This window comes from Ochlerotatus camptorhynchus, unplaced genomic scaffold, assembly GCF_037179485.1.
Source record: "Ochlerotatus camptorhynchus isolate MF236.1 unplaced genomic scaffold, CSIRO-AGI_Acam_v1.1 ptg000482l, whole genome shotgun sequence".
Classification (NCBI taxonomy): Eukaryota; Metazoa; Arthropoda; class Insecta; order Diptera; family Culicidae; genus Ochlerotatus; species Ochlerotatus camptorhynchus.
Window position 1 is genome coordinate 945,796 of NW_027040967.1, and position 10,578 is coordinate 956,373.

The 10,578-nt window shown below is 37.6% G+C and overlaps 1 protein-coding gene across 1 annotated transcript; it reads left to right on the forward strand.

Annotated features, from left to right (window-relative positions):
* Positions 1-351: 351 nt before the first annotated feature.
* On the forward strand, positions 352-2,990 carry LOC135712468 (odorant receptor 30a-like). The gene is made up of 3 exons (XM_065235423.1): positions 352-1,218; positions 1,288-1,377; positions 2,778-2,990. Exons 1-3 carry the CDS (start codon positions 352-354, stop codon positions 2,988-2,990), a joined length of 1,170 nt encoding a protein of 389 aa, XP_065091495.1.
* The last annotated feature ends 7,588 nt before the right edge of the window (positions 2,991-10,578 follow it).

Here is a 10,578-nt window from a genome sequence, read left to right on the forward strand (position 1 = left end):
AATCATAGACATATTTGACGTTATATAGGACGACAATGGGTGCTTAGACCAAAGTAGCTCTCTACGTTATACGAATTAATTTCAAAAGATTGCATGACCAATCTACAAACCTATATTTACACACACAAAAAGGTACAGGTACACGCATTGCTTCATTTATTTTTCATTGCACCTAATGAGTTTCCACGGACCTGGTATACGAATACAAAAACAGTTTCTAAAAGGAATGTGCAAAAAAGCTTCAACTACGGTAGACTATTTGTTTATGATGTGACCAGTCTCTACAGTTTAGTTGTACCGTTCTTCAGTATCAGTGGCTTAACCGGGAGCAGAAAAATAATTCCCTAGAAGATGGAAGCTTTGGATAAATTTATGCTGTACACAAAATACGTGCGAGGTCTTTGTTCTGTTATAGGATTAGATGTCTTGAATCCTGATTTTAAGCGAGGGTTTCGAACATATTTTACATTTTTTTTGATGGGTGTTTACGTCGTGCTGTCATTAAATTCTCTATTAGCAGCAGAAAACAGCACGGAAGTTTTAAAAGCACTGTCGTTTGGAGGATTTTTTCTGCAATGTTTATTAAAATTAATTTTCACAATGGCAAATCGAGATCAGTACCACGTAAATCACTCTAATTTAAAAGAATCGATATATTTAAAGTATCTGGAAGGGACTGACAAACAGAAAAATGTGATTTTGAACAATGTATCGCAGCTTCTTCTATTAGTCAAAGGAACATCACTGCTATATTTTTCGTCACTTATATTATTTTCCATCTATCCGGCCTACATGTATTTCATCGAGGAAGTAAAAGTACCCATATTTCCTCTTCTTGTTCCTGGAATCGACATTTATTCAGCATATGGGTATGGATTTACAAATATGATTCACATGATTCTAGCTGTTTATGGATTATTTGGTGCTTTATCATCGGATACCGCTTTTATGATGTTCATTTTTCATATAGTTTCATACACCGATCTCTTGAACATTAACTTCGTTTCATTTGCTGAAAAGATATGCTGTGTAGAGGAGAAGTACAGAACTAAAGATTATGCTAAATTTTGTCGAGTAGAAATGCGAAAATTATATTTGAACCATAAGGCCGTAATCGACTTCCTGACCTCACTTCAAATGTGCTACGAAAGTATTTGCGTGGTGCAAGTGGTATCATGTGTTATAACAATTTCGCTGAACCTTTTACTCGCATTGATGGTAGTTATGGTGTAGGAATTCAGATTCCACTTTTGAAATTTCAATTATTATTTTTTTTTTATATTCCAGTCTGATTGGTATGCAACGTATGGATTCCTAATTGCATCAGTTTTTCAACTATTCATTTATGCAGTTCTAGGAACGCTTATTCAGCTCATGGTATGAACTATATCATACATAGAAATAGCATGGTACGATAGAATGGTGGATCAAATCAATTTTTCTGCTTGACAGTTTGACACAGGGGAGCTAAGTAAGAGCAAGAGAAAATAATAAAACTAAATATTCGTTGACATTCTACACGGCCAATGAAACTAGCTCAAGATCGTAAAAAGTGGGGTTTACATTACTCATTTTTGAGTAAAGTTTCCCTAATTTCCACAATTTTGAGGAAACTTAACATAAAATGGTGTAATTTAGAAAACTGAGTAATATAATATACCATACCACTCAAGCTAAGGCCTTGATGACCCTTATTACGAGTGTCACTTCTCGGTGAAAACGAAGTGATGTGACCAGTTTTCACTCACGGTGAAGTGATTGCCGTGTAAATCAAATGGGAATCACTTCATCGTGAGTGATAACTTGTTACTTCACCGTGAAGTGACATCGGTAATAAGGGCCGATATCCTCTGTAATCCGAAGAAGTTGTATCTACACTGCTCGATTCAGTTTCCACACGTCGCCAGCCTCGTAGTCTGCGAAGGGTTCACTGGTCGCCTTCTACTTGGTCGATCCACCTTGCCCGCTATGCGCCTCTTCTTCTTATTCCAGTTGGGTCGCTTTCGAATGATGTAAGCACCCGTATAGCTGGTAGATCACCTTTTCGTGGTGCGTTACTGGGTGTAAGATCTACCATCGAACCCTAGTCCTGACTACTTCTAACCTAGGGGGAGAACTGGGGTATAGATTTAGATTCAGATTTTGATCCAGTCGTTGATTGGTTTATTTTCAAGTTTAAGATTGTTTTTTTTAATGAGTACAAAATTACTATCAGAACTGTTTGTATTGATTTAGCATGGAACATGTTTATTTATCAGCGATTGCAGGAGTGAATGAAGAACCTGCGAAGGAGAATAATAAGTAACGAAAAGGAATAATATAACATGCACTAAACTAAGGATACGGGATTTACTACAATAGATTTGACTACTGGTCGCAATAGTTTTATGTCCCGAGCAGAAGAAAAAAAGAGAGTTTTTTACGATTCTGAGTTAGCGTCATCGGCCTTTTATTAAAAATTTATCTTAAGCGAAGTTAAAACTGCGAAAATTTCATTTAAACAAAGATAGTAAGTAATATGAGAAGTGACACGAGAATAATATGGTGCATATCTTAATTGATGATTGAAGATCTTAATTGAAATGAACAAAAAGTTCACTTTCCCGTAATTATTTTTACATAAAATTCAGGGTCAATGTGGTTTGATATTGCAACCAGATGAAAGCTGATTTTAATTCGATTTTTCTGTGTGTAGCAAAATTGATAATTTGATCCACCTTAGGATACATATATTACAGATGTGAAAATAACAAAACCTTTTTAAATTCTCCTTTCAGAATGAACGCATTATAAAGTTGGTGTATGACGCTCCATGGCACCTGCTTCCAAACTCGGAAAAACGGTCCTTTCAGTTTCTAATGTTCAAAACACAACGACCGATTGAGATGTTTGTGAGGGGCTTGGGACCTTTAAATGTTGAAACATTTACCGAAATTATGCGAATGATTTATTCATCGTTCACTATGCTGTACAGTTTTATTGTTGAGTAAAAATAATGTTATAAAAAATCACGTGTCTCGTTTAATCATATAAACATAAATGCAAACCTATCAGTATGCATTAAAAAGTTAGTGAGCTTGCTGTAGCATGTTATTATTATTTAAATCCTAAGGTGATCATCACATTATTAACTTAAGAAGTATTCTCGTCATTAAGTTGTTCCTCCTACATTTTTTTATGTTTTAAGCCTATATAATGGCCGTCTATAAAATAAACACCAATACAAATACTTTATTCCTCCTGTTCAACTTGTCCTAAGTACCTGCTTAATTGTTCCGTTCTTCTGCTCTTCAGTGATTTCAAGACATTTTCTCAGACTTTCAAACGTATGAGCTGCTACCTGATGACATATGCGGACAACACCAGAACCTCCGTGGTGAATCTATGGTTCCGCTTCAGCATGCTACGCGTGTTAAAACGTCAACGCTCTGCTGTCCTCCGAAAGTATTGTAACTCTCGCTCGCCGTACTACAAACGGCTGTTCGTATTTATCGAAATAACAATCGTTTTCTCTATAATCGACACGTGAGACGCACCGAAGCGAACCTTCGCACGAATCCGAAAAGTTTTTGGTCGTTTGTCAACTCCAAACGGAAGGAATCCGGGTTGCCTTGTTCCATGTTTCTCGGGAATGACTCGGCTAATAGCAAAAGAGAAAATGGCGACTTGTTTGCTGGGCATTTCAGGCAAGTGTTTCACGATTTCTCCGCTTCGCCGGTACAAGTGCTGGATGCTTCTGTTGGGATGCCACGTGATGTGTTTAGTTTCGAATTCCGGCCATTTCAGAAGTCATAGTGATAGCCGCAACACGCAAACTTAAGCTCTCGTTCGCCGCTGGACCTGATGGCATTCCGTCATCAGTTCTAAAACGTTGTGTAGCCAATCTCTGCCTTCCACTTGCGAGGCTATTCAATCTTTCGGTACAGCAATGTGAGTTCCCCTGCCGCTGGAAACTGTCTTATCTGTTCCCAGTCTACAGAAATGGAGATAAACGGAATGACGCAAATTATCGTGGAATCACCTCCACGTAATGTGCCTGCTCAAAACTGTTCGACATTATCATAAATGATGCTCTGTTCGCGTGTTGCAAAAATTATATCGATACAGAACAACACGGCTTTTACCCGAAGCGGTCCGTGTCCACGAACCTGATGCAGTTTACTTCTAACTGTTTGCGATGCATGGATTCAAGATGGTAAGTCGATGCTGCGTATATGGATCTAAAAGCGGTGGATCATAATATCTTGCTTGCCAAGCCGGAGATATTTGGCGAATCGTCAACGGCTGTCAACGTCAACGGCTGTCAACGTCAACTGCTGTCAACGTCAACGGATTGGTTCAGATCTTACTTGGTGAATCGCTATGTACGGCTTAAGATTGGCGCGTCGAAATCGGATGTTTTCTCAAACAACTCGGGAGTTCCGCAAGGCAGTAACCTAAGACCGCTACTGTTTTCGATCTTTTTAAACGACGTTGCCTTTCTGATATCACCAGGATGCTACGTTTTCTATGCAGACGATACGAAAATCTACAAAACTATTAAAAGTCTCTCGGACTGTTGGGATCTCCAGAATATGTTAGGTATTTTTGCTAACTGGTGCTCAAGAAATTTGATGAGTCTAAGCATCGAAAAATGTAACATTATTTCCTATCACCGTAAAATCGAACCAATCATGTTTGACTATGTTCTCTACGGACGCTGTCTTGCTCATGTAGAGCACATAAAGGATCTCAGCGTTACTGCAGACTCACTTTCAGAATCCACTACAATGACATCATCTCCAGAGCTAATCGACAATTGGGATTTATTTTCAAAATTGCTGACGAGTTCCGTGACCCGCTATGCCTCAGGTCACTCTACTGCTCGCTTGTGCGATCCTTATTGGAGTCAAGTTTAGTTGTTTGGTGCCCTTTCCATGCTAGCTGGATCACTAGAATTGAATCCGTTCAACGCAAGTTTGTGAGATATGCTCTTCGTTTCCTCAACTGGCGTGACCCAACAATCTTGCCACCGTACGAGGAGCGTTGCCGTCTCATAGGAATCGAACCATTAGAGGTCAGACGGACGATCGTTCAAGCTATGTTCGCTGGAAAGCTGCTTACGGGTGACATTGACTGTCCAACACTGCTGACTCAGCTATAGAATATGTACGCCCCTGAGAGGCCTCTTCGTCAACGTGACTTTCTGTTTTTGGAACCACGGCGCCAAAATTATACACATACACAGGAAGTCCATCCGATCATTTCGACGATCAAAGGAAGAGGCATCACAAATTGAGTTCTCCAAGCAGGATCTCACGAACACTACACTAATAATATAATTTTACACACACTCAAAAAATATTAAAATCTAAATAGTATAAAAGTTACGCTAAATCGCAACTCTCCGTACCGACGCAAAGGTCGGTATAAAGGGAGAGAATGCAAACTTAGTATAAAAATGGTTTATGCGTGCCATAGTATAAAATCGAAATATACTTACTTATACTTATTTGAGAGAATATGTTTTTCGCTTCTGTATTTTATTTATGATAAATATTATTGTTTTCAAATGAAAATTAAAATTGTCTCAGGAAGGTTTTTATTTTTTTTTATTTTTATGAATATTATTTAAAAAAATACTTACAATTTTCTAGCTGCCCAACAGATCACAGGCGCAGTAGAAATCCGCCGGGATGAAGCTCTTCACCAGCACTAAGCTCCGAAGAGAATCCATATGTTCTTTTTCCTATCATTTTAGTAAACACTGATCGAATTCCACTCCGTTATTCGGACTTAGTATAAATTTGACGAAAATTTTAATCAATTTTTAAAAACCATAAAATGCATAAAATTTAATCTATATTCGTTTTGTAATATTTTTGAGTGCACACTAGCGTATACTGTCATGTGCACGGTAAGAACCTAAGATCTATTGATGAAAGTTACCCGATTGTCAATAAATGTGGCACTACTAATTAATGAGTAATTAATTATGCCAATTAAGTAGTAACTGTTAGCTACTGTTAGCAGAAACTCATTGTTGTTAAATTAATTTACTCATTAATGAGTAAAGCCACTTTTATTAAAAATGGGTTAACTTTTACTCATAAAATGGAATTTGACTGTTACCGTGCAGCGTAGGATTTGTTTTCGTTTTGTTGTTTATTTTTTACTTTAGAATGACAGTTCTTACAGCAAACAAAAAATTTCTCACAGCTAACAAGAAATTTCATCTCACTAACACACGCAAATCGTACCAATACGATCCCGCCTGGAGAGGACTATATCCAGAACCCAATAATAATCCGCCGTCTCCCTTGTCGAACTGCCAGTGTCAATCAGTGAGGTGCATGCATCAACTTTCTGCTGCTTGATTGCCAGCTTCCTCCCTTCCATGTCCAACATTTTCTCCTGCAGTTCCAGTTTGCGCTTCATGTGTTCCTTCTTATCCGCTTGCATAGATTCAAGGCATTTGAATACATACGATTCCATGTTTTGAATTTCTGTCTCCGAATAACGTTGGCCTCTACCGAGTTGTCTTCCGGTTTCAGTAGCTGCTGTTTCTCGTGGACGCACACTTGTTGCCAGAATTACAGGAGAAACTGGTGCTGGATTGTCATTCACCCCTCCTGCTGTTGGTGATGATGGTGCGGAGCATGTCGTTATGTCAGCTAGTTGAAAAGGTGGTATTCCGCTACCACTAGCTTGAACGTTCTCGAATACTTCTTCCAGGAATTCGCAGTTGAAGCTACCCTGGGCATCATCATCGGCTGGCACATCAACTGGAAGAGTCTAGTAAAAATCAAATTTAGTAAAAAAGCGCAGAGGAAAATAATAACAAATATTGTCTTACCGATTCTTTGAAACCACCTTCTTGCGTTTCGTCATCGTCGTCAAGAGTATCCTTCTGTATGACAGCAAGAACTATCTTCTCAAGTTCTGAGGGAACGTATCTTTTCTTTTTTAACAGTCCAGTCTTCCCACTCTGCCGATTCCGAATAGTCAATCACTTCGTTTTCGTTTTTTGCTCTAGGTCTCACCATGAAAGCTCCCATTTCTCCGGTGTCTTTGTAGCACCTCCAAGAGCATTCAACATGTTGCTCAAATCCATTCCATTTTGGGTTTTGGAGCTGTTTCCCCCGAATGGATTGAAATCACGAATTCCAAATTATCCGCCATGTAGTCCACCATGTACTTTTTTGTTCCATCTACATGTATTTTTTGAGCCTGCAATTAATAATTAATGCCGATTAATTGAATAATACAAACCCAATCGTTCACTTACGTTGTTGTTTCTGCCATTATCAATAATTTCTTTTGCTTAATAGAGTTTTTCTTTGGTTTGTCACGGCTTATTTTCAGTAAAATTAAACTGCATTTGTTGAAGCACAACCACTTGTTTACAAACGTGAACTTTTCTGGTATTACTTTACAAAAGGTCTTAATGACTAAGTGGATTTAAACAAATATAAGATAGTTTTGTCAACTCAGATTGTTATTTTGTTTTTATAAATAGATTTTGACGTCGAACAAACTAACATGAAAGAACTTTTTATCGCTAAGTCCTTAAAAATGGAATATCAATAAAAGAAGCTTCTCTTATTGATGATAGGCAGATTTGAAAAATCAGTCTGGGAATACCTATCATAGACATCTGGCGGAAAACATGTGAACGATAATTTTTCTTCCGATGAAGTTAGTTGTTCCTCTTTCTCTTTGCGCTTCCGGAATTCGGCGAAAAGCAATGAAAATTTTTTGAAGAAAAAGACATTTATAATACTTCTTTTCTTATAGAGATTCCACAGACAGACAGACATAACACTCGCTAATTTTTCATCGAACAAGCATTTAACGGTCAATTTAAAAGTATCGTAGTTGGTAGTACCACCACCTGTGGCGCGCATAGTCAATTCCCTTGCGTTTGACGTTTACACACTACCGCCATCTGTTCAGCGTAGTGCCCACCACAGTGTACTCAACAGATGGCGGTAATGTTTTAGCGACGATGTATTACAGCAAGAAATATTCAATGTGTTATGTCTGTTTATCTGTGGAGATTCTGCTAAATTTCTCAAACCACCGGAATTTGACTGCTGGTGCAGTAAAAGCCTTCTTCAACTGAACGTAAAAAAATGTATCACAATAGCATTTAGCAGAAAAATTGAAACACCGCATATTGTAATATCATTGAGCAACCAAATAGCAGAAAACTGCAAAATTGTAAGAGATCTAGGCGTAATCCTAGACTCCAAACTAACTTTTGTAGAACATTATAATACTATCATTAGTAAAGCAAACAAAATGCTAGACTCCCGCGTGACGTTTTCCATTCGCAATAATTGATGCATATTGTAAGATATCTTTTGGTATTTCAATTCGAAATTTTTTTCGAAAATTATCGATGATTGAAAACGGATGATATTCGGCAATGTCATCTATGCATTATCGCAAGAACTCCATTATGAAAGTGTTTCAAGTGTGTGTATGTGTAAGCTAATTGAAGGATACTCTGTCAATGTTTCAGCCTGTTTGATAGAGGTTTTCTGATATATCTGGATATTTTTAAAGTTAAATGGCTATTTTTGAAATCACCCACCAAATATTTTTCAATGTTGTTCCACAAGTATTTGAAGATATTCTGCGAAAATTTCAGTCTATTTGATGAAGGTATTCTGTTATATCTTGGTATTTTTTAAGATAATTAGATTAATTGAACTATATCTTCAAATATTGTAGAAATCTTCCAATTTTGTTATTGATCATAAAATATTTTTTTAACCAATTTGATCTTCAAATTTATCAAGTTGTATCACAAGTATTTGAGTATATTTTGTAAAAATTTCAGCCTATTTGTTGAAGGTATTCTGATATATCGTGGTATTTTTAAAAATAATTAGATAATTCCACGAACTTCGGCATAACTTCCCTGAACTAAGGCAAGACTTCGCTGAACTTCAGCAGGAGTTCCCTGAACTTTGACAGGCCTTCCCTGAACTACGGCAGGACTTCCCTGAACTTTGACAGGCTTTCCCTGAACTACGGCAGGACTTCCCTGAGGTTCAGCAGGTCTTCCCTGAACTTCGGCATGAGTTCCCTGAACTTCATCAGGACCTCCCTGATTTCCAAGAATTGAAATGAACTGACTTTCCTGAACTTCAGCAGCCCTTCCCTGATCTTCGGCAGAACTTCCCTGGACTTCGGCAGAACTTCTCTGAACTTCAGGAGGACTTCCCTGAACTTCAGCAGGACTTCCCTGAAGTTCTGTATAACTTCTCTTAACTTCGGCAGGAGTTCTCTGAACATTGGTAGGACTTCCCTATAGTTCGGAAAAACTTCCCTGAACATCGGCAGAACTTCCCTGAACTTCAACAGAATTTCTCTGAATTTCCGCAGAACTTCCCTGAGCTTCAGCAAGACTTCCCTGAACTTCGGCAAGGCTTCCCTGAACATCGGAAGGACTTTCCTAAACTTCGGCAGGGCTTCCCTGAACTTCATCAGGACTTCGCTGAAGTTCGGCAGGCCTTCCCTGAACTACGGCAAGACTTCTCTGAGTATTAGTAGGACTACCCTGAACTTGGAATCTTGGAATTGAAGTTGTCATTTCAGTAGTAGAATTATTATAACTCTACAATATTATTGTACATAACTTCCTACCTCAATCAAACTAACGCCCTTTATTCAATTTCCAAACCTATTTTATAATAAATCTATCTCTATTTACAAACAGTGTTTCATATCCAGTTTTGTTCGAGATTTTCTCCCAATTCAAATTTATCGATTATAAAATATAGCTCTTTTGCGTAATTCTTCGGTGATGGCAATCCTCTCGCTAATTTACAATTTGCTTCCGAAGATACCCTTTTCACTTCATATTCTCTGTGAGTAATTTCTTCTACTTTAGATCTTAAGTCAGTTATACAATCTTAATCCTAGCCTATTCAGCTAGTGCTTAATGCTACTCTGCTTTCGTAAACTATTAATCATTCCCTAACTGTACACCCAAATAACAATTCAGTAACCATTTGGCATCCACTGTGATTTATGATGGTTTTATAACGGCAATGAACAAACCATTAAGTATAAATACAGCATTTCAAAGTGTAAAACATTCCTTTTATAGTCTGGCAAGAAAGTCAAAAACTGTCTTGCTTTAAAAATAAATTTAAAACAGTTCTCAATCCCTCCTTAAAACTGCTCTGTAATTCAAGCATAGATGTAATTAGCAATTGTTTATTAATGTCTTGATAAAATACTTTATAAACGTGTTCTATCATTATAAAAGCAACCATAAAACCATTAGGTTTTACATTAGAGAAAAAGCATTTATTGTTGCTTTTTAGGCTTTTTAAAGTGCATCATAAAGTTCCCAATTACTCTGTTAATAAAAGTCAAATTTATGACAAGGAAATCTCGAAGGATAGACGAAGTAGGATGAAAAATTCAAGTCGATTTCAGCAATATTTACTGCTATAGAAGAACCAGCTTATCATCAACGACTGACCATCTGGCGGAGAAGAGTAAAGTGAGCGGGCCCTCGAATTCATAAAACATTGTCGAATGTTGAAAAACATACCTGCCTTCTTCAGATCTTGTGAA